This window comes from Seriola dumerili, unplaced genomic scaffold (assembly GCF_002260705.1).
Source record: "Seriola dumerili isolate Sdu_G_001 unplaced genomic scaffold, Sdu_1.0 BDQW01000008.1, whole genome shotgun sequence".
Taxonomy (NCBI): Eukaryota; Metazoa; Chordata; class Actinopteri; order Carangiformes; family Carangidae; genus Seriola; species Seriola dumerili.
In genome coordinates, this window is record NW_019174263.1 from 590,198 (window position 1) to 615,302 (window position 25,105).

The 25,105-nt window shown below is 39.9% G+C and overlaps 1 protein-coding gene across 3 annotated transcripts; it reads left to right on the forward strand.

Annotated features, from left to right (window-relative positions):
• Positions 1-1,826: 1,826 nt before the first annotated feature.
• Positions 1,827-24,354, forward strand: nr5a1 (nuclear receptor subfamily 5 group A member 1). 3 transcript variants are annotated; one of them, XM_022746544.1, is made up of 7 exons: positions 1,827-2,057; positions 4,268-4,386; positions 4,745-4,886; positions 5,491-6,146; positions 17,993-18,112; positions 18,712-18,859; positions 21,409-24,354. In XM_022746544.1, exons 1-7 carry the CDS (start codon positions 2,036-2,038, stop codon positions 21,660-21,662), a joined length of 1,461 nt encoding a protein of 486 aa, XP_022602265.1. In that variant the 5' UTR covers positions 1,827-2,035; the 3' UTR covers positions 21,663-24,354. The 3 variants fall into 3 exon arrangements, with proteins under 3 accessions (XP_022602265.1, XP_022602283.1, XP_022602274.1); XM_022746562.1 differs by having other exon boundaries at positions 2,042-2,057; positions 4,282-4,386; XM_022746553.1 differs by lacking the exon at positions 1,827-2,057 and adding an exon at positions 2,798-2,852.
• Positions 24,355-25,105: the final 751 nt, after the last annotated feature.

Below are 25,105 nucleotides of genomic sequence, written 5' to 3' on the forward strand. Positions count from 1 at the left end.
AGCTTTGTTCATGTTTCCACACAATGACCCTCAGAAGGCTGACGGATCCTCAGCCACCACCCACTGCTTCCTGCCTCAGCTAACAATAGACAGTTTGACGTCTCATAGTGCTTACCACACAGAATGCCCTGCCAGAGTCCATTAATATTCATGCCAATGACATGCGTGTGCTGGAACCGTGAACATGAACATATGCAGATTATTATAGAAAACTCCACAGTGAAGCAGTTAACATTGTTTTACTGACCACAATAAAATAAATATCAATCAATAAATATATGTATGTGTATATGTATATGTAGCCTGTGCGTATAAATATATATATAGTTGCTAATCTTATCATAGCTTTTTAAATCTATTTTATTGTGTCTCACAAGCTGAGAATGAGGTACATTCTCAGCTTTCTTACTTGATTTGTCCTTTTCCTTTTCAGCTCATCAGTCTGTGAAGCTCTTTAAACTGCACTAACCTGTATGAAAAGTGCGGAAAAAATAAAGTTTGATTAATTTATTGATTCGTTGATATATATCTATATGATTGTAGGCTTTCATAGAATAATATGAAATAACAGATACATATCTAACACTGAATTAGCCTAATTAATAATCTATACGCCCAAGGAATATATTAATAGAATGTAGAATGTAGAATAGAATGTATAGGTAGAGTCTTATTATTATTAATATTATCATTATTATTATTATTATTATTATTATTATGAAGTCATGTTTTCAGAGATTGTCTATTTGTTTGTTTGTTTTTACTGGTCTTGGTGGGGGGATGGGACATGGATCCGGTTAAAGAGAGTTAAATGTTTTTATTCACTTTTCTTATGCGAAAAAAGTGCTTTATCCAACATTTCTGTGTCTGGTTAGTTTATTACCTCATTATAAAGCGCGGCACAGTGTAGCAGTGGTTTGCACCAACGTCTCACAGTAAAAAAACCGGACCTTTCTCCCGTGCTGAAGTGGGTTCTGACAACCTGTCAAGGTGTCGGCTCCCCCGCCCCTCCCTCAATGTCCAGCCCCCCTCCTTCTCTCTAAACTGCAGCTACAACTGATGGATGTTTACTGTTGTTGATGTTCTTGTTGTTAGCCTAGGTTATTTAAATGCAGATTTAACATACAAGGTTCAGTTTCTGTGTTGTATTGATTTAATGAGGTCTTCCCTGGTTCAGGCCGCAGCCCCGCCCATGGTGCAAATCGGTACTTTTAATCCTGCTGACAAACCGACAAACAAACAAAACCTAATTGTAATAAAAATAATAATAATAATAATTATTACTATCATTAAAATAACAATAATTCAACACTAGATGTTAGGGTCATCCTAATACATGAATTCTGACATGCTATTGGCCTAATGCATTATAGCTATTATGACCTTCATTGGGTGTATATTATATTATATTATATTATATTATATTATATTATATAAATGTATATAATAATGATGTTGTGTATGAACAGCTCCGTCTCTCAATCTCGAGGATTAGATTTATATCATCTGTTATTCTGAGTTGGGCTCCAAATAGACTTTAACAAATTTTCTTCTTTCTGCCGCTTCTTGTGTGTGTGTGTGTGTGTGTGTGTGTGTGTGTGTGTGTGTGTGAGAGAGAGAGAGAGAGAGAGAGAGAGAGAGAGAGAGAGAGAGAAAGAGAGATAGAGAAAGAGAGATCACCGCTCCGCTCCTCTGTCCAGGCATTCTCACCGAGGAGGCAGCGTGCGTCCATCACATGACCCGCCCTCCACCAATAGCGCTGGAGGAGCCTAACTTTTGTGATAGGGGAAGCTCAGTAAAGCGCGAGCGGGACTGAAGGAGTTTCACTCAGAGCTCCTGATGGTCACCATCAAACCCCCGGGTCTGGTCTGAATGGTCGTGAAACCAGAGTCAGTGTAGACACCGTCCGTCCGGATCTGTGCTCTTTTTTATTGTGTCCTGCTGTGCAGCTCACGCGAGGCTGCAGCTACACCTGCACCAGGTTTGAATCCTCAGCCACTCATCAGTGACTGACCCGCGGCTGTTTGCTGTTCAGATGTTGGGAGACAAGGCTCACGGTAAGTCTGAGCTCTTCTTCCCGGTCTGTGTGTTCTACAGGTGGACGAACTGCACACAGTAAATCCACTGATCAATCACCTGCTGTTTCATTAGGATCAATCATTTCCTGATCAGTTGTCTGATCAGGAGGTGACTGTAATTTATATTTAACAAAAACAGTTTTTTTCTCCTTTTTGTCAACAGCTCCATTTAAAAACTTAAATAAAATGAAAGACGAACAGAAACAGTCAAAACAATTCACAGAAATATCGAAATATTATAGAAAAAATTTCAAAAGAGGCGTATAGGTAGGCTATCATTATTAGTGGCTTGATTCAGTTTAAAACTTCATGATATATATTATAATCATTTCCTGAGTATAACAACAAAAATAAATTCATCATTTCATTTAATGTAACAGAACGCGAATAATAATAATAATAATAATAATAATAATGATAATGATAATGATAATGACAATGATAATAATAATAATGATAATAATAATGATAATAATAATAAGAATAGTGTTTTTCAACTGTTTCTTTTTTTTTTTAAATAATACATTCCGTTGTCGTCAGCAGAGGCACATAACTCCTCACGCGCCGGCCGCGCCTAGCTGAGCGCGGCTGCTGTTTCACCGCTGTGTCCGCGCGGGACATCGACGTGAGCTGCAGGATTCGCTGATGTGATATTAATCAAACACACTGAAGTGTAGAGATAAATCATCTTCATCCTCTTCACGCTGACTGATGAAGGTTTCACCTTCAGGCCTAGCGCTGCCGCCGCTGGAAGAATAAACGTGTTTGATGACGGTAAAACCACAATTCACCTCAGTCATGATTCACTGTGAGGAGAAACCTACTGTCATAAATACACAGTGTAAAGTTAATGTGAGCGGGCTGAAGCTGATCTGCCTGTGATAATAATAATAATAATAATAATAATAATAATAATAATAATAATAATAATAATAAAATGTAATAATCATAATCATAATTAAAAAAAAAAGTTCTTATGAGTCCGAGTGGAGACCGCAGCTTCTTTATTATGTTTTATATCAGGCCGTGAGGACGTTTTAATACATCAACTGAATGTTTTATTAACATGTGATCTGTATTTACATTGAAATAAAACTCAGTAGCACAGAAACAGATTAAAGATTAAAAGAACGTCAACTTTATGAAATTACTTCTTTTAATAGAAAAGAGAAAACAACACACAAAGTTTTCTACGTTTTTTCCTCAACATGTTTATATTAGTCTCATATAGTTTCTTCTTGATGCATCAGTATTAAAATCTGATAATAAAAGGCTGGTGGCGAATCACTGTTCTGCTGGTTAGTTAGTTTACAAGTTAGTTAGTTTACTAGCTGGTTAGTTTACTGGTTAGTTGGTTTACTGGCTGTTACTGACGCTGTGGTGAAAAGGCTCCTGGTCTCTCGGTCATCTCGGAGACGGAGTCTCTGGGAAGACACATCACTCCAAACTGTGAGTTCATTCAAATATTGTTGAGGACAGTTCTGTCCTCCCACAATATTAGCAGGGACATGTCCCTCGCGTCCACATGCAGACCCTTATCGATGACACAATTCTCCGTAGAAATAGGCAAGTATCAGATAGGCCTATTATGTTGGAAATATTTCCGACATTCTTGATGTAAAACTAAAGATTCACCATTTTAATAAAGCGGCAGAAACATCCAACACAACACAGCTGATAATAACCTGTATTTTAATAACCTGTATTAATATATTTATATATTGTGGGCTTTAATAAAACAAACAGAAACCATTCCTTCATTACAGTACAATAGGCTACATATTAGATAAATATTATTATAATTTCGATCAAATACGTAAATGTTAGTGGAAGTTTATTTACATAATTCTTGTTGCCTTTTTGTATTTTAATGTCAGATTACATTTTCAATTTATGCTTCTTTATTTCAAAGTGATTAAACTGAGAAATGTAAATATTATTTTTGCCCAATAGAAGACAATGAGAATTAATATTAAAATATGAAATCCTGTTCTAACTCACATTTTCATCTTATTTCATTTTTGGATTTTTCTTTATAAATAATTTGTTTACATTACACACTCAGTTTGCCGCGTTGTCCTTGGTGTGTGTGTGTGTGTGTGTGTTTCATGGCAGAAGTGTAGATGTTTTCATCCAAGCATTAGAAATATTATGCAGAATGTGCGTAATAATATGCAAATATTGTGCAGGTGTGACTCTGAAGGTTATGGAATACACATATGATGATGACCTGGAAGAGCTGTGTCCTGTGTGCGGAGACAAAGTGTCCGGGTATCACTACGGTCTGCTCACCTGCGAGAGCTGCAAGGTACAAAAAGCCACATCCAAGCTTCCTCCTGTAATCCTGCTGTAACACAGTCCGCTGATTAATCAGTCATTATGATCGATAACCTATAATAAATGTATTAAAATATTGTGTCATTTAAAGAGAATTCTTGGCGGGCTGTCTTAAATCATTTTGTCTGTTTAAGTAAAATATAAAAATGCAACATGAACTCACTGTAAACATTTGATTTTAGCCGCAGTGCATGTCGGGTCCTGTTCAGTGTATTTACGCGCTCATTCAGCAGCCGTGTTATTTCGACCTCACGAGTTTACATGTTAAAAAGTGAAACATGTTCAGCCCCACGTGTTTTTCATGTTTGTCACGCACCCCCGTGTTTCAGGGTTTCTTCAAGAGGACGGTGCAGAACAACAAGAGGTACACGTGCGCGGAAAACCAGGAGTGTAAAATAGACAAGACCCAGAGGAAGAGATGTCCCTTCTGTCGCTTCCAGAAATGTCTTAACGTCGGGATGAGGCTAGAAGGTGAACTTCACTTTAAATCACACGCGCTCCTGCCGCCATTTCATTATCACTTTATTAGTTTACTCTTCTTTTTTTCTGGGAGGGAGAAAATGTCTGTTTTTGACATTTGGCTGCATATTTGATCATCCTGTAATGTTGATAATAATAATAATGTAGCTGCACTTAATGTGTGTGTGTGTGTGTATGTATGTATGTATACATACATACGTACATATATATATATGTACACATATATCAATGATAAATTGACAATTTTATCACAGAGAAAAAAACCCTGATTTGTGGGCCAGTGGTTCTCATGTTGTTTCCTACACACACATTAATTCCCAGACAGCAATGCAGGAAAGCACCTGCTTCCGTAGCAGAAAAGGACACATTCTTGACTTACTGATAAAACCCGGAGCCTCCCCTGTTTTAAATCAAACGCTCTATTTAGGCTGGAAGGAGGAGTGAAGCAGCACAGACTCTGGGGAATCTCTCAGGCCTAAAAAGGGAAGCAACATGTCAGTTATTCTCTCAGTGAAGAGTCTAGATTCTTATGATTTTACTCTCACACTGTTTCATGTGTGAATCTGTGTTTCGCCTCTCGTCTCTTGTGTGACAGCTGTGCGTGCAGACCGCATGCGTGGGGGGAGAAATAAATTCGGGCCCATGTACAAGAGAGACAGGGCCTTGAAGCAGCAAAAGAAGGCTTTGATTCGATCCAACGGGTTCAAGCTGGAGAGCGCCGCTCCTCCGCCGGCCTCGCCACTGCAGACCGACTACGGCTTCACTGGCACCCTGCACACCCTGCCCACCATCTCCAAAAGCCTGCTTCCCTCCACCCCCAGCTCCATCACCCCCACAGACTACGAGGCAAACCTCTATGGACCCCCGTCCCTGGGCATGGCCATGCAGTCCCATGTGCCCCTCACCTCCCAGTACCAGTACACAGCCTTCCCCGGCAGGGTAATCAAAGCCGAGTGTCCCGACTACACCAGCTCCCCCGAGTCTCTGACAGGATACCCCTACCCTGACATGTACCCTTCGGCCTCGCCGCAGCCCCCAAGCCTGCCACCGCTGGTTCTGGAGCTGCTGCGCTGCGACCCAGACGAACTGGTGGTACAGAATAAGATCGTTGCTCACCTGCAGCAGGAACAGGGGGGGCGGGGCCGGCTGGACAAACCCAGCACCTTCAGCCTCATGTGTCGCATGGCGGACCAGACTCTCTTCTCCATAGTGGAGTGGGCTCGGAGCTGCATCTTCTTCAAGGAGCTTAGGGTGAGTACCAAGCCCTTTATGTACGAATATGAATATGAATATGAATATGTATGAATGAAGTGAGGGTGACAGCGACCCTGCAGGGAAACACTCCTTTGTCTGTCTTTTCTTTCATCCCTCCTTACATCAACGCTCCTGATTTCAGTCACAAAAATCGCTTGTTTCAATAAATGAACTGGTTGAGGAACAAAGGATGAGAATCTGTTCCTCTCCACAGTTTCTCAACATGTTAATAGCACTAAACATAACAGGAACAAGGTTACATCACATCTGCTTTGGAACAGGAGAAGAAAGACTGTTTTTCAGACCAGGGAGCTTGTTTTAAGTCTGTTCACAGAGTTCACGCCTCATATTCCTCTGCAGCATGAAAACATGCATTCACACTGATCAAGTTGACTCATACATCCACAATGCACTCACAGTTCACTGGCCGTACGTGCAGAACACACCCGCAGCCACTTTAGGCAACAATGCATTTTTGTATGTGGTGAAATTCAGCTGACAGAGAGAAAGTTAAATGTTAAATTAAATGTTTGCAGTGATGGATTCACTGAATCAAGCACCATGAGACTGAGAGGGACAACACCAGCTGCTACATCAACACATAGATGATCAGACACACTTACAGGAGCACAGACCCACCCACCTTCACACCTCCATGTTGATCTCAGCTGCTCACCTGTAGAGTCTCATGAGTGTGTCTTGCGGTCGATGTCATCACGGTGCTGCAGTAGCTGTTGGAGCCGTATTTAGAAAAATCTGTAGATGCAGAATTTTGACTGATTTTGAAATATAAAGTTTAACTTATGAAATACTCATATTATTTTGAATAAACTGGACGCAGAAGCAGAATATGGATGATGTGATTACCTGATACTCACCTGTGCAGGTGCTGGTTACCTGACATGGTCCTGCTGTGTCTCTTCTGCTGCAGCCTGTCAGGAGCTTTTTGGAGTTGTTAGCATTCAGGTTAGAGAACGGAGACCAACAGTTTTCATGTTTAGTCACATTAAAATCCTGTTTTGATTATTATTTTCTTTTGGAAAATATTAAGTATATTATTCAATAAAATCCAGTTTCAGATATTGAACATATTTTACATCCGGCTGCTTTATAAGTGTGTGTGTCGTTACTCCACCTGACCTCCGCTGGTTAAAGATCATTCTAATGGATTAGCCACTACAGTAGGAGACACACACACACACACACACACACACACACACACACACACACACACACACACACACACACAGTTAAAATATGGTGCTTGACAATAAGATTGTATGAGTGAACATGATTTGCAGTAAAATATCCACAAGCTTGAGGCAGATAGAGATGAGTCCATAACTACAACAGATACACAAAGCTTTTTATGAAATGACTGTATCACATATTGATTCATTAAATTATGGTGCATCATTAACATTTTACATTTTATCTGCTTGATGGATCCGGTTTTCTGTCTCTGGTGTTGCACGTCACACACAATGATGTCTAATAGACATGTTCAAAAAGAGATTATTTCTATTCATGACAGCTGTATTTTAATGAACCATGACACAATTATGTTTAATGTGATGATGTCGCAGCTCAAACAATGTAAAGTTACTATAGAGCTGTTCTATTTTATTTGGCCAATCAAAGCTCTTTACATCACAAACCACATTCATGTGGCTCAAGGACACTTCAACATCTGGGAATCAAACTGTCGATCCTCCCACTCTACCCCCTGAGATACAGCAGTGTCTCCTTGGTGCGCGTGCGCGCGCGCACACACACACACACACACACGCGCACATGCGCAGTTACTATAGAGCTGTTCTATTTTATTTGGCCAATCAAAGCTCTTTACATCACAAACCACATTCATGTGGCTCAAGGACACTTCAACATCTGGGAATCAAACTGTCGATCCTCCCACTCTACCCCCTGAGATACAGCAGTGTCTCCTTGGTGCGCGTGCGCGCGCGCACACACACACACACACACACGCGCACATGCGCACACACACACACACACACACACACACACACACACACACACACACACACACACACACACACACACACCTCTCTGAAGGGGAATGATTGGACATCCATCTGTGTCTCAGGCTGTGTCTTTGTGAGTGTGTTGGAAAGCTGATTCAATGTCTCGTGCTGCACAGATCAATACTGTCACTGTTCTGCTGCTGCTGACAACATGGCTGAACACACCTGCTGCTCCAAGTGAAAATGGAGGATGATAATTCTTTTGCAACGAATCAGACTTGTTACACAACAATGACGAGCCACGGTCAAAGTGAGTGTGACCAACCAGTTAAACAGTTTAACTGAAGATTTGATTCTGGCTTTGGTGACAAATACAGTTGATTTATTCAGGTACAGTTACAGTCCTGCACTGTTAAATGTTTTGCTGTTAAAAAACAGTAAACAACTGGAAGCAGGGTTGCCCTTATTTTACTGTAAAATTAACGGTACCATGCTGTTGCTGATATTTAGTTTGCTACTGTTTTTGTAAATACAGCAAAAAGCTGTTATTTCCTGCTATTCCAGTAAAATACTGTTTATTTACACTTTTTTCACAGGAACTATATTTGCAGATTTTTACTGTAAACTGTAGTGCATATATAAAACATGCTGCTGTATAAACTATTGATAAATTAACTGCTAACAAAAAGAACCACAGTGATTTATTTTTTTCCCTGAACTTTATGAGTTGATTAATTATTCCTTGGCAGTCTTGCTATAAAAGTCTATGTTTTAATACATTGAATAAATGTGGTCTTTAAAATTGCAACTTAAAATTTTAAGAGAAATAATACTGCTTCAAAGTGTCTTTTCAAACCACGTCTCTCTTTATTACGCTTGTGAAAACACAACACGCAAATAAACCAAAATTTCAGTCATTTAAAAAAGATCTCTAACAAGTGTTGTATTCTGCATGAACATTTAACACTGAACGCAAATAAACACAACCACTTGATTATTTTTGATAATATTTCTTGTCTAACATAAGCTGTCGTACTGTATGGGAATATTTATAAGGATTGTATGAGGGAATAGCTTAAGGAGTGAATGAGAGGCCAAGTGAACTGAAAAAAGAGTATGGCTAAGACATTAACAGTGTGTGAGTGAGTGTGTGAACTGACTTATGTAGAGTCTCACTCAAAGTCCTTCATTTCTTTAGTAGACTGGAGACACAAGGCTTGACTGATGCCATCTTTTTCTGGGTGACCTTCCCCATTTTCCAAGACTTTGACCTGCCCAGCCTTGGTGCCTCTGTCAGGATTTACCCCCATGAATGTCCTGAAAAACAAGAGTGTGTATTCAGGGTTGGTGGGGAAATAGGACAGTGTACTTTCATGGTGCAGATTAAGTAATAGTTGTTTCGCCTTGATTAGTGTCAGAAAAGCTTCCTTCACATGCTCAACTCAACTCAACTCAACTCAACTCAACTCAACTCAACTCAACTCAACTCAACTTTATTTATAGAGCACTTTAAATACAGCCAAAGCTGATACAAAGTGCTGTACATACAGTAATAACATAAAAACATAAAAACATAAAAAACATAAAAAACAACGATAAAATAGCAAATAAAAAACAGTAAAAGCAATAAAACAAATGCCGTCTCATGCTGGATCAAAAGCCAAGGAATAAAAGTAGGTTTTTAGATGGGTTTTAAAAATGGACAGTGAGGGAGCTTCTCTAATGTGGAGAGGTAAGTCGTTCTACAAAGTGGGAGCAGCAACAGAAAAAGCTCTGTCTCCTCTGAGCCTCCGCTTAGACCTCGGTACCTCCAGGAGCAGCTGATCAGCTGACCTGAGGCACCGGGCAGGAGCTTAGGGGTGAAGCAGCTCAGAGAGGTAGGGTGGGGCCAGACCATTTAGGGATTTAAAAACGAATAAAAGAATCTTAAAATGAACTCTAAACTGCTCCAGTAATCAGATGTTTTAGGCAGCTTGTATGTAACCTGTGAGACGAAACTCAACAGACATGATCAAAGCTGCTGTGAGCAGTACCAGTTGAAAGATGTAAGTATCTAACCTTTGAATTAATTCCAGTGTGCATGCAGTATCATCTTGGGACTGGAGATTGAAGCTGTAGTGAGTAGAAAAGACTGAAGCGAGCGTGGTCTGCTGGCTGTGTGACCTCATAAATGACGTGCCCCTTAATGCTGCTCATGAAGTGGTGAATACAGCTTCCTGAGAAAACAGCACTGACATTGTCACACTGCAAATGGCACGTGCCAGGGAAACTGAAATCCTTCTACCCGTTCACAGATGAGTTCTGTTTTTTTGCTATATACATTATAAGGTGTTGGGATATAGAGCTGAACCATGTGGAACAGCCACATTATGTCTGTTCATTGTAATAATAGTGGAAATAACATATGATGACAGTTTAGCTAGCTGGCTAACATTAGTAAACAAGCTCTCGGTCAATTCAGTCCCGACAGTAAAGTAACGTTATCTAAATAAAATCAGCAGCGTCCTTTGGAGACGTGCGTTTAGCAGATGCTAACACAAAGTGAAGTTAAGATGAAACTCACCTTGTAGTGGAGGATCAGGATCAGAGTCCAGCTCCTCTCTCTGCCACACGGTGAAATGGGTGATAGAAAGTAACCATTCCAGTGTTACCGATGTTTTCAGATCAAAACAGAAGCTTTTTTTTTCCTGCTTAGCAATGCACAGCTAATACCTCGGAGTAGCTAACGTTGCTGAAAAAGTTACACACTGTTTGCTTGTGTTTGTGTGTCAGCTCAGATCTGACTCAAAATGACTTTAAACTTAATTCAAGTCCAATGCTTTTTACATTCACTTGGATACAGTTCATTTTAGCGAAATAACCCTAAACATAAAGATAAGTCAGGAGGAGATCTCTGGCTTAAAGACTAACATTACAAGTAAAATCACTCGTCTTGTTTGATGGCATTCTACTAGATAATCAATACAACTTGATTGGAAATGTGATGTATTTTGCCTATGTTAACAAGCAAGGCAAAAAGGCACTCAATTATTCATTTGAAGGATGAAGATTAAAAAAAATCTAAACTGCATTGTCCAGTCAAACATGTCTCACTCTGTTTTCCCAAAATGCATTGCAAAAAATACTTTAAATTACTGTTTTCTTTCCTCCAAGCAAGCTCGTTCCCTCCTCCATCTACACCACGCCAGAGTTCTCAGTCTGTAAAACAGAGACTTTCAGTGGTGTTTTAGTCCTGACAGGCAGAAACTCAGACTTTTGGAAACAGTGACGTAGACACCACCTCGCCTCCTGATTGGCTCTCAACATGATAATGAATTACAGTGTTACCGACCTTGTTGTCTTTGCTAGCAGCTGTTGTTGAGTTGAATTATGCGTTTTAATGCTACAACTCTTTGCTATTCCTCGTTTTTGCAGAGTAGACAATCTGCCTCCTGCTTACACCAGCACACGCCCAGTGTTTGGGATTGGTCATGTGACATGTGTTTTCAGGTGTGTTAGTGTGGAGGGAGATTATTTCTAATATAGAGCTAAAACACTCGTCTGGACCCGTCAGTCCTCTACTGCTGGTCACTAAGTGAACAATTCACATTAAAATGAAATGCTTGTATTTTGGCAGGACACATGTTATTTATGTTTATCTGGAAATTACCCAGCTAAATGAAACAGAAGCGGAACGTGATGAACAGATCCCTGCAGTGTGTAAAGCTTTGTCTAGTTTCTGTCCGTCTGAGCAGCACAACATCTTCAATCTGCCTCATATTGACCTGTGTCTTACTATTATCACTTAAAGCTCCATCCAGTCTAAAGGTCGATGTCCATGTGTAGTTTAATTATAAAGCAGGTCTAGGTTCTATATTAATACTGTGAAAAGTGCTCAGTCCACAGCCTGTATTCAGAAACTGAGCCTTAAAAGCAGCCATCAGGAGCTCTGGAACTTTGTGATGTCACAACGAAGTAGTCACCAAGCCCCACCCACCTGGACCCACCATCCACACCCTTTTTTTTGTTGTTTTAATTTGTTTGTTGTTGTCTTTCTGTCAGAGACTTTTTGACTTTTTTAAGTTATTGTTTCCAGGTTTTATATATATATATGTATATATATATATATATATATATATATATATGTGTATTCAGTTTTCAGTTGCTGTTTGATTTGGTTTAGGTGCCACAACAAACAAACTTCTCTGATGTCATAATGACGTTCAGAAGTCAAAGCATCACTGCGCAGCCTTCCCAAAGATAGAAATATGAGAGTTTGTTTTTTTATATATTTGTTTTTATTTTAGTCCAGATTTGACCATCTATTCAGCTCATTTCAGCTCTGACTGACCATCGCAATTTGAGTTTTATCAAATTACAGTCGCAGGCTACAGTCCGTTACTTGTGGTTGGCCTATCAGCCAATCAGAAGAGAGACTCAGAGAAGCCTGAGAGAGGAGATGTAAAACTACATTGAGATAGTTTTTGGTTCTTAAAACCACAAATATATCTTTTTATGGATCAACACTTCAAATAAACAAAATGTAAACTCTGCTTAAAAAATGACAACATCATAATAATGTTAACACAGATGCTACAGATATACAACAGTACATACAGTAGACACTGTGTTAGCTGGACTGTCCGAGGTACAAATTACAAATACGACAAATCTGAGAGATGGATATCTCAGATTTTCTTGTTTTGTCATTCAGCTGCAGCAGCATCCATTTAGTTGGATAATCTTTTATTAAGTCATTTAATTTAAAATGATGTGCTCATTTATAACACCACAGCAAAGTGTGATCAGTTCAACATCAGAGCACCATTTAATGATCTTGACAGTAAATATAATCTGCTTTCTGAATCCATAAACCAAAGCCAGGGTCTGAAAATGACTAAACATGATGACTGAATTCTCAGTTTGTGAGAACATCAGGAGGATCCGTCTTTTTGTTGTTTCTTTCACAGCATCCTTGTCTCAGAGACAAAGACCACATTGTGGTGATGATGTGATTTGTTGCATCTTCTCAGACTGACAACAAGGTATCTCTATGCTGCAGCCTGTGTTAGAGGAAGACTGGGCTGAGCTGCTGAGAGAGGAGAGAAGCTCAGAGGAGGCGATACATTACGACTGATCACATTCTTTATGTGTGTTAAAGTCCAATGATCCATAGCAGTGTGTGATGTGTGATGAAATCCTCCAGGGCACAGGAAACAATAGCTGTAAAATTGTTGTTGAACTCATTTGTATTTTTAGCATTGTTTGATTTAGTCTCACTCTGTAGCTGCAGCATTAAACTGGTCTGAGCCCCATGTGCAGCCTTTAAAACATGCAATTGTGGTGCTTGTGAGGATCATCAGGGATGGTCTTAAACCCCTGTAAAATTAATGTGTGAGAGTTTTACTATCACATTAGAAAATAATATAGCCTTCATGGTCTCAGTTCTTTTCTGGTCGTTGCACTGACAAGAAGATTTCAACAGACATTTTTCTATATTAAACCAAAACGACAATCCTTCCCCAACGCTGCGAGTGCCAAAATGAAACCACCAAAAAAAAAGAAAGAAAAATGAGTCATGCTCTAGTTGCTGTGAGCCGACATTCTTTCACAGCCTGTCGCTCTGTGTTCACAGAGATTTAAAACGTTTCCTCATTGTGCTGTTTCACATTAATAAAGATAAATATAGTTTATAATCTACTTATGGCTCTGATAATGTGGACATTTAAATTGCTGTTTTGGTTCGGACAGACCTGACAACACATAGGTGACAGTGTGTGAGTGTAATGAATGTAAATTAATTTTCAGGTGTCAGAAAATATAAATCTAAAATGAAAATGTAGGTTTTCTGCTTCAGGCAGTATTTGCTTTTGCCAAAATGAAGTGATCATTTTCATTTGCGTGTCATCAATAAACCCCCTCATAGGAAAATGTGAGTTTTCCTGTTTTAAGCTTCTTTTCAGTAAAGTAATCATTTATTTTATGACCATAACAACAGAGAGCTTTGTGTTTTACACATCTAATGTGTCTGTGTTGACAGTTAGAGCATTTTTATGTTCCGTGGACGGAGGACATGGACAGTGAGAACAAAGCTGTGCATGTTTTTGCCAAGAAAGCCTCCCGCAAAAAAGAGCCGTCCCCCCGGCTGGATTATTACATTCCACGCAGACGATAACGGGGGAATGTCAGTCCTCCGCCGCAGCTCTGCGCCCCACTCGTCTACATTGTTATTAAATTGTGAGCAGAATGGCAGCTATTGATTGCTGCGGCTCCCCAGCGGTGGCCTTTGTCATGTCTTGTGTTTGACCCTCCATTCACCTGTTGAACATGGGAGATGTTGCTGAGGGAGAGCACACAATGAACATGGTAAATGTGCTGCTACTAGAGGCAGTGTGCCGGAGACAGTCAATTTAAAAGTAACGTGGCCAAAAAAGATTTTGAAGAGTTTTGTTCAAAAATGGCTGTAACAGATCTCCACTCTGAAGCACCCAATACAGAAACAGTCTCAGAAAGGCTGCACGCAAGGTAAAGCTTACTAAATATTCAGATTTGTCCTGTGTATCCGTGTAGCACTTTACAATTTTTTCCTGCAGTGTTGGATTTAATCTTGTATTTCAGCAGGTTTGCTGGTGAGGAGCAGCACAGGTTAAGTCTGTTTCCAGTCTGTCTGCAGCGTGTCCATAAGCCTCCACAGTAATACTGAATATTAAAGCAGTTGATTTTGGCCGTGCTGCTCTGTGTCCTCTGCAGCTCACTCTACAAACTTCCTCTACGTGGTTTAAAAACTCTGTGCACATATTTAGTCTCTACTGATAATTCCTCAGAATATAAGGAATGGCAGCATTGACAGTGTGAATAAAAATGTCTTGTCTGAATTTAAATCGCTGCTCCTGGTTTTGTTAAAGCGTGATACCAGTGTGATATATTTCTAGAATGCCAGTCACTGATATGAAATTAGTCTCTTCTGCTCATTTTATTATTTCAACTCCCAGTTTCATCCACCATCTGTGGAAGATCGTGGGTTGGACCTGGCAGTAAGTCTGCAGTAACCCTTTAAGCCTAAATAAGAATTGCTGAAAATATTTATTTGTCTTGAATTTCATACAAAAAACACAACAAAACAAGCAAACTACAAATCAGTGTGTCTGACATGAAGTGAATGAGAAATGGCAGTAAAAAGATAAAACATGCAAATATAAACCACATGTTACAAATTGACTGATCAAACAATGTTATTGGGAATGATAAAATAATATAATAATTCATAGTTTTACTGGTGTTAAAAGGTCAACAGTGGCCTAAACTCTAAACTGTGTTAATGTAACAAGAAGGTGGTGAAAAAAAAATGTCATGAGGGTGACTCTGCTCACCCCTGAACCAGGACTGTGCTGCACAGTCATGGCTGTGAGATGACATATGTCTGTAGAGCCGCTCTTCCCTGTTTTTTTTGGCTGCAGCTGAGAGTCCGACTCGTCCTGGAGAGGAAGCGCAGGAGGTCGCCGAGACCTCTTGCTTCCTTAACCCCTTTCTTTATCATTGTACACCCAGACCCCCCCCACCACCACCACCATCACCCCCACCCCCCATCCATCGCTGCACCAGTCCAGAAGAGTGTGTGGCCCCTCCCCTCTTCCACTGATATATCGTTTCATTCAGATAGACAGTAATTCTGTCAGCTCCGTGTCAGACCAATGTGTGTTTGGGCCTATTAGCAGCTGTGGCTACAAAATTACTGACTGTTGTGTCCTTCACTTTGGAGACAATATTGCACACCCATCCCCTACAGCCAGGGCAGATGAGGAGAGGGTTTGGCGGGGGTGGGGGTGGAGTGTAAGGGAGAGGTGAACAGGTTGAGGAGGTCTCAGATGATCATAAATACACAACATGCAATAGCTCATACGCTGAAGACATCAGCACACACTGACAAACACACCCACTGTCACACACACACACACACACACGTTTTTTATAATATATAATTATCTAATAATCAGTGTTATTTAGTTATATTGAAAAATATCACATATGGCAGGAAATATCATGACATAAGAGATTATCGTATGGTGATATTTTTATAATTAAATTATATTGTAGTTTTTATATTTAGTTTTTTTAGTTTTATTTATACATAATTATCTAATATTATATTATCAATATCAATATATTAGATATAATCAAATATCAGACTAAGCCTATAGATAGTAAAGACTATATATATATTATATGGTTCTATCTGCATTCTGAGCAGTGTTGAGATATTGAACTTCAAAGTTTTTGTGTGTATTCTACACGTATAGTATAGTCTATTCTAAGTGTATTCTACACTATAAATATCAAAATCCTATTAGATTTGTAAATGGAGTTTTTTGGAACAGGTCAAATGCAGGTAGAACCTTGTAATCCTGAGAACTCGCATTTGATTCTATCTCGCAAAACATGAAAAGAAGCAACGATTTTCAAACAGTACTCATCATTAGCTTTAAAACATGACATCAGTGTTGTAACAGAACTTCTACATGTAACAGAAAGTTAAACTGAATGTTTTTCATGATGATTCATTATTTTCTCATTCTAACAAAGCATTGCAGGTTCTGTATAAAGGTCAGTGCTAAATATTTGTTCCAGTCAGAGGACAGTCAGATATAGGAAGCATTAGTTTAAGTTTCTTTTAGGTTGGATAGAAGTAAGTGCAGCAGGTCAGTGTAAAGGCAGGTTTAGATTTGTTTTATTCTGTTTCTGTATTTTTTTTTTTTGGGGGGGGGGGGGTGTGAATGAATGAATGAAATTATTGTGACCCTATCAATTCAAATGTAGACTATTTAATTACGTTTAAGGTGTTAGCTGGCTAGCATGCGAACAGTGAAAATAGTGAACTTGCCCTGCATTTGTAACCTCACATTACGGGACATTTCCTCATCTCTTCCCCTTTTCCCGCCTTCACTGAACAGTGGGTCACTTGACAGAGAAGCAGAATGTGATTGGTTGTCTTGTATGCATTCAAGAGCTGATTGTCTCAGAAGTAGAACCATATAAAACCCAGTTGGAGTTGAACCTTTTGTTTTCTCTATAAGAAGTCCAAAAAAAACACACATCTCACCTGACATTAATATTTCGTCAGAATAGAAGAAGAATAAAAATATGTGAATAACTCAATGTCAGATAGAAGCTTATATTTCCACAGGGATGGTGTATATTCAGTTTCAAATATATGGCAGAGTGAGCTTACACATAGAGACAGAGAAGGAAACATACTGTACATAACACAACAACACAGAGTGATAGAGAATACACCTGAGAAAGGAGGATATTGATTTCCTGTGTACGGGACAAATGTAGAGGAATAATCTATCTACACATCTGAAGGAATATCGATCAGGATTTTCAGGGTTTAATCAACAAAGCTACAACATGAACATGTGAGTGAAGCTTGGACTGTAGATCTGCCTTAAAGGGACAGTACAGGATAAGAGGCAGGGTTGTGTGAGGTTCTTATACGTAGTCAGTGTATTTCGTACCTACAGTAGATTTGGTTTGGATCGCTCCCAGTCTGGTTCTGCTGTGGACGAGGACAGCAGCAAAAAAAGTCCCACAGAAAGAATCCAACCAGCTGATCTGCAGCGTAATACAGTGCACGTGGTGAGTCTAGGGATCAAACAAACTGACTGTGGATGAATACCTCATACAACCTCATGTAAAATTACACAGTCACTTAAGATGAAGCTGCTTTTGTCTCTTTCCTTATCTGCATCTCCTCTTCTCCCTGTCTGTCTCTCTGTCTGTATGTCTGTCTGTCTGTCTCTGTGTGTGTCTGCCTGTCTGCTTGTCTGTCTGTCTGTCTGTCTGTCTGTCTCTCTCTCTCTCTCTCTGTGTTTCCTGAAGGTGGGCGATCAAATGAAGCTGCTCCACAACTGCTGGTCTGAGCTCCTGGTCCTGGATCACATTTTCAGACAGGTGCAGCATGGGAAGGAAGACAGCATCCTGCTGGTGACGGGCCAGGAGGTAGAGACTCCGTCCAGCAACTTCCCATCATCAGCACAAATCTCAGTCTGATTCATTCACCCACCTCACTACATTCAATACATCTTCTCCAAACCTATGGGCTGTTTGTTAAAACGGTAGCAGCTTGACATTAACACTGATGTGTTTTTACATCTTTACATCTGGATATCATTAGAAACTAGCTGTTATCAGCTGAAACGGAGAGGGAAACTGTTTTAGCGTTAGCAGCAACACGTAGAATAAAGATTAAGATTAATTTGCATTAATCAATCTCTGTTATATAGCAAGTAATTTAACTCATGATAAAACACCATGTCAGTGTATCATTCTCCCAAAAATTAGATAAATTTATTCCTTCAATAATATAATGTAAATTTTAATTAGACTTAATCATCGGAAATGTGAGCTCCAGGGGCCCCTGAAGCTCCGGGGGTCCCCGAAGCTTCACTTAAGGTTGGAACAAAGGACCTAATCACATGATTAATCACATGACTCTGTACATCTATATAATTAACAGCAGAAGAAGATCACAGCAGTCTTCAGCTCTTCCAGATGGGCTTTGAATCTTCATGTATATAACCAGCAGCCTGTGTTTGCAGGTGGAGCTGTCGTCCATCTTGTCCCAGGCTGAGGCCACACTGTCAGGTCTGGTCCAGAGGGGTCAGGAGCTGGCGGCGAGGTTGCGGACACTGCAGGTTGACCGCAGAGAGATCGCCTGTATGAAGTTCCTCCTCCTGTTCAACCCCAGTGAGTCAACTTCCTGTTTGTGTTTCACCTCTATCAAACTCTACCCCTTGACTGACCCATTAAAAACAGAATGTGTGGTGAAAGGCCTGTGCTTGCACATGCAGCCTGTGGATTGTGTTTTCTGAAGAATGGTGTGTTTTGAAACAAAAATCAATCAACTCTGTGCGGCTGCAGAGACAGTGAGGCCATCTTTTGGCTGAATCTGAATAGCAACACTGATATTTTAATGAAAAAATGTCACCACTGCAGATCATCTGCAGTGCCTATTTATCTATAAGGTTACAAGTGTTTTCCAAACCGGCCTTTTTCCCTCCAATAAATTCACTTATTTAAATTTCTCAGGTTGACAAAAGCCAATATTAACAAAGACATCCTCCTCCATTGTCCACTAATGGCATTCAAAAGAAGCGTAATGGATGGGTCTATCATTCGATGGTAGGGCCAACATTCGTGTAGCGGCTTGTGCAGATGGAGAGAGCATAGATGTGGCTTGCCCAGATTCCCAGAAGTGTTTGCTGTTTAGCGCTGGCAAAGCAGGGAACAAAGAGCTTTTGAATGGTAAGAGCACTTGTCATAGGCAGAAAATATTTGCTGTCTTTGCCGGCAGCTTCTTTGCTCGCGCTCTCGCTCTCCCTCATCTTCAGAGTCAGGTTTGTCGGGGGTAATTTAATTGCCCTTAAGCAGTTTGAAAAGATGATTCAGAACATTGATTCAAAACATTTAATTACTGTGTGAATGGATTCTCTAAGATGGGCTCAGCTGATGCTGAATGCCGGTCTGCCCGAGGGCTTGGCTATTGTCTCATACATGCACACACACACACACACACACACACACTCACACACACACACACTCACACACACACACACTCACACACACACACACTCACACACACACACACTCACACACACACACACTCACACACACACACACACACACACACACAGCCACCCACATGCTAAGTATAGATACAGCATATATATAAAACCTAGTAGCTTAATGAATAGGAGGCATGCAGCTTTCAAACTGATTTATTTCTTCTCTCTAAAAACATAAAATAACATACGTGAACAAATTGAATTGAATTTTTTATTTCCCTGAATGAATATGGTCAAATGTTATATTGAATATTGTCTTCAGTGCAGATATACTATCTCTATGAGCCTTCAAAATATGTTCAGACCAAAAACAAACTTGTTTCAGTCCAAACAAACTGATGCTGGTCCTTCACCAGCCTTTTCTTTAGATTTCAGTATCAACTCATGAAGGTGGCTCGTGAATCAAAATGTGTCCTGAGGATAAAACTGATGCTCCAGAACATATTATAGTAATTGGACCTTGAGATAAGATTTGTTTTTTCAACCTGTTATTATTTCTAGCTTTCTCACTCAAGATAAGAATCACTCAAAAAAACTAGCTATTCTGAAAACATTTTTAATTTGGAAAATATTTCAACACAATATATGACACCCCCAAACGCCTCCATTTTTCCAGCTGTTGTTTAAATTTACACAGTACAGTGTCTCAGTGTTTCTGCAACTAAAGCAAAGAACAAACAAGGAATTCTGAGACTAAATGTCCTTCTTTCTACAATGGAAATCAAACATGGCTCAGAGAGACTGTTGCGGGTTGCTATGTCAGACTGTGCTGGTCTGATTTTGTTCTTCTGATGTCATGGCTGAAGTCTGTTGTATTGTATTATTGTCCTAATGATGCATCAGAACAGTGACAGCCAGTCATCAACCTGCTTTAACTTTCAACACTGCTGCAGGAAAACTGGAAGTTCACCACTTTCTTTCTATCATATTTACAGGATGTGACATGCACCTTAAAGCTTTTCTTTTTTTATTATCATTATTTTTTACCTTTGAACCATTAAAGGTTTCTCACTGAACTCATAACATTTCAATAAAAACTGGAAAAAAGGGATTGTTATACAGCTTTTGAGCTGTAGTGTACAATATGAAAACATTTCTATGTTTCTTGGTCATTCACAGCATTTTATCAATGCTCTGGATTTATCGTTCATTTATGGGGTTGCATGTAAACGACACAAACCAACAAGTCCCCTATCCCTTCAATAAATCTTCAATGTCACATTTTTGTGATATTTAGGCAGATTTTCAAATCTGCCAAACTCCATTCATTTTTCATGGAAATTGAGAATAAGAATTAAAGCAGGCTGATGGGAAAGAACAATAAACTCAGACCTCTAAAACCAGAACCATGATCCTCTTATCTTTTCTACCGTGGCTCATTAAAATAGTGTTACCCTTTTATCTCCTCTTCATTAACTTTAAGCTCGTCTTCCTATAGATGATATATATCATAAACGTATATTCTGTATCATCATGTTCCAGCTCTTCACTGTAGCTGTATGTTGTTTACCCTCTGGTTTCTGTGGCTACTTCAACAGACCAACAAAGTATTGTTTCCTTTCAGAAACATTTCCCTGAAAATTCAGACATTTGGTGTGTGTGTGTGTGTGTGTGTGTGTGTGTGTGTGTGTGTGTGTGTGTGTGTGTGTGTGTGTGTGTGTGTGTCTGCAGATGTGAAGCTGCTGGAGAACCAGGCGTTTGTGGAGGGTGTCCAGGAGCAGGTGAACACGGCCTTGCTGGAGTATACCCTCTCCACCTACCCTCAGTTCCAGGACAAGTTCAGCCAGCTGGTGGTGCGGCTGCCGGAGCTGCGCTCCCTCAGCACACAGGCAGAGGACTACCTGTGCTACATGCACCTGAGCGGAGAGGTGCCCTGCAACAACCTGCTCATCGAGATGCTGCACGCCAAGCGAGCATGCGTGTGAGGGACGTGCGAGGATACTCCGCCGCCGTCACCGTGTGTTTGTCTAGGTGAGACTGTGGGAGTGAGAGGAAGATTCCCGGGCTTGTACGGCTCATCTGTGTTCGGCCTTTTGTTTGAGTCAGAGGAGAAAATGTTCTTTTGACTTTGGAATTATAAAGCTCCATCTGTTCTCAAGGTCATCTCTGATATCGTTAATGTGACCTTTACAAACTGGATTTTCTTCCCTGTTTTCAAAAATCTAAAATTAGAGTCACGATAAAAGCATGCTACGACCCAGCATACACCAGTGCTGAACGGCCATTTAGACATGGACGTCTGTCCACAGCTGCTATGACGTCCACACCTAAACATCTGTCTGATATCACTGCTAAACTGTGATCGGAATTTTATTGTGAAATCTGGAGCTGGGTGGGCTGATGTTGACCTGTCACATCACAGGATGGGACCGTTACCGTGGAAACACCTGATGGATGGCTAACATGCACTTTTTCAAACAGACATCGAAGCTTCTTCTCAGAAATCAAATTTTAATGTCAGAATGAGTCGTTTTTGATCCAAATGTCAGATGAAACTTTATGATTCCAAGATCAGTGACTTGTTCCCAGATGATGATGATGATGATGATGATGATGATGATGATGATTATTATTATTTTTTAGATGAAGACAGACTTCAGGGTAACACAGTATACTGTGGTCTCGTCAGACTAGACTAGCACTGCTCGTATCTCTGCACTTGTTCTTTTAGTCACCAACCTTACAAAAAAATAAATACATATGAAAGCTCTATGGGCTTTCAGTATAGTTTTGTTTTTATCTATTTAGATGTTAATATATTGGTCTATCAAAGCTTAAAAAACATTCAATTGAGTTATTCATCAAACTCTGAGACAAAGAGACAGACAAAGACAGGAGGAGGGAGAACGACACATCAGTGTGCAGATGGATGACCATGTGAAACATCTGTAGGTGTTTCACTGGGGCCAGAGATGACACAGGGAGGGAAAAGATGCATCTGGAAACATCTGGTTTCAAGTTTCTTTTATTTCTGGTTCAGTGTCTGAAGAAAACAATGCTATGTTCACACTCACATTCATGTCACCTGTGTATGGACGGAAGATCTGAAGTGAAGATGCTGCAGAGATCTCACTGTCCAAACTGTCTGTAAATAATGTCCAAAAAAAGCTGATGCTCAATATTTTCTTATTTTCAACAAGCTGAGCTTACTCCCCATCCTGTCTGTGTTCCACTGTTCACACAGTCTCATGTCAAACATCAGCAGCAGGACGCTGTGTGTGTGTTCGCCTGTGAATGAGACTGTTCAAACACTGAGTTCAACCTTGTCTCAGAGTCACTGCTTTATACAAAGTGCAGGAAGCTGATGTGACATGAGTCCATGTGTGGTCGGCTTCAGGCTTTTTAATTGTAGGAGAGACCTCCAAACCTCAACCTGTTGCTTCAACACAGCCACAACAGCACTCATCATGTCTCCGTTGACACAAGCAAATATTTAATAATGTAGGAAAGCTAATAAAATATGTCAAGAGTATTTTCCAGATTTGTTCAGTATGAACATTTGGTGACTTTGGAAATACAATTATTTAAAATGGTTCCTTCTTATGCTAATAAAAAAACATAATTCATTTCAAATGTATTTGCTGTTGCAGATTAGCAGCTGAGTATTTTCCTTCATTTCCTGTTTGTTTTGTTTTGGCCTGACTGATGACGTTTCTCATCCACACCTGTCGCCATCTTTGTGTCGCTATTTTTTTTTATTATGTAGCTAGGTGTAGCTAAGTTAGCTACGAAGGAAGATGCCATTTCAAATTTGCCTAAAGAGCTCTGAGTGCTCGATTGCAACGGAGCTATTTGCATCACTTTAAACATGAGAGACGGGTGCTGTGACCCGGTCAAACACACATAGTGATCTTTTTTAAAATTCTGCTCCTTAAAGCTCCAATAAACAATTACACTGAATTAAAATGAGTTTCTAAGTGACACATTCCTGCATATTGTATATATTTTAAAACAACACCACAGGCCTTGTCAGCCCGACACACACGATCAGAACACTGTGCTGTGTGTTTGCAGCAGCTAGTGTTTCTCTGTTGAACAGTAGCACTCATGTATTTTGGACGACAGTGTGACTGACAATCACCGTGACGATCACAATGACGATCACCGTGACCAGCTGATGAACAGTTTAAACAGTGTGTGTGTTAATATTGTGCAGCTCGACTTTCTCACTGTGGACATTTAAAAAAAATCATCCCTTTGCTCGTACGTCGATGTGGCAGAGTAGACAATCACTCCACCTGCCTTAACTTACTGTCTGAACACACACACACACACACACACACACACACACACACACACACACACACACACACACACAGACATACACACACTCTGTGTTTCACTCTGTACAGTATATTTATGTTGTGAAGTGAATATCTGCTGCAAAGATGAAGATACATTTCAACACTGAGAAACGTTCTCTGCTTTATGTTGAGGTCAATTTGCTGTCGTGGAGCTGATTCTCTTGATATTGCCTTTGTTTGTTTTTGTTTTTTTGTTTTTTTTCCTCACTTATTTTTTTCCTGTGAGTTTAACAGTTTGTCCCGTTTTCTCCCAAAAGAGTAAAGTGACTAAAACATTTTGTTTTCTTTAAATAAATTTTATTGTAATAGCATTAAACCAATAAAATTCCACAAAGTAAAGCTCTGCTTGTGTGTCGTTCATCAGCTGTGCACAACTAATGCAGAGCTCACACTGTATATACAAGGGACAAGAGGCAGCACAGCAGTCGTAGTGTTATTTCACTTTTAGGTCCAAATCAAATCTAATTTAGACCAAAGCAGATGTTGGGAGGACAGTGGGACATCTATACACATTCACAGACATGTAGTAACAGTTTGAGCCTCTCCACTGTGGGGAAGACGAGGGAGTTAAGATGGCTGCTGCTTGTTAATAACATAGAACATAGAAGAAATCTGACTGCAGCAAGACATGTGCTTCCTGTTTCTCAAGCCTAAAATCTCCATATGTTAACTCCTTTAACTCCTCCTGAGTTTTATTTGAAGTGTTGATCTATAAGAAGAAATTTAAACCATCTCAATGTAGTTTTACATCTCCTCTCTCAGGCCTCTCTCTGGAGCTGTAGTAACAACAGTTTGAACAGCTGACTGTTTTCTTAGTGATCCAATAAAAATACAGCAGATTTCACACTCGGAGAAACCAAATCCTATAAGGCTTGATGGGTCCAGGGGGGCGGGGCTTGGTGACTGGTTTGCTGTGACATCACAAAGTCACAGAAGTCCTGATGACTTGTGTTAAAACATAATATAGTAAAGGTAGATGTCCATGTGTAGTTTGATTATAGATCAGGTCTAGGTTCTATATTAATACTGTGAAAGTATCAAAGCCTCCTTCCACAGAGAAATGC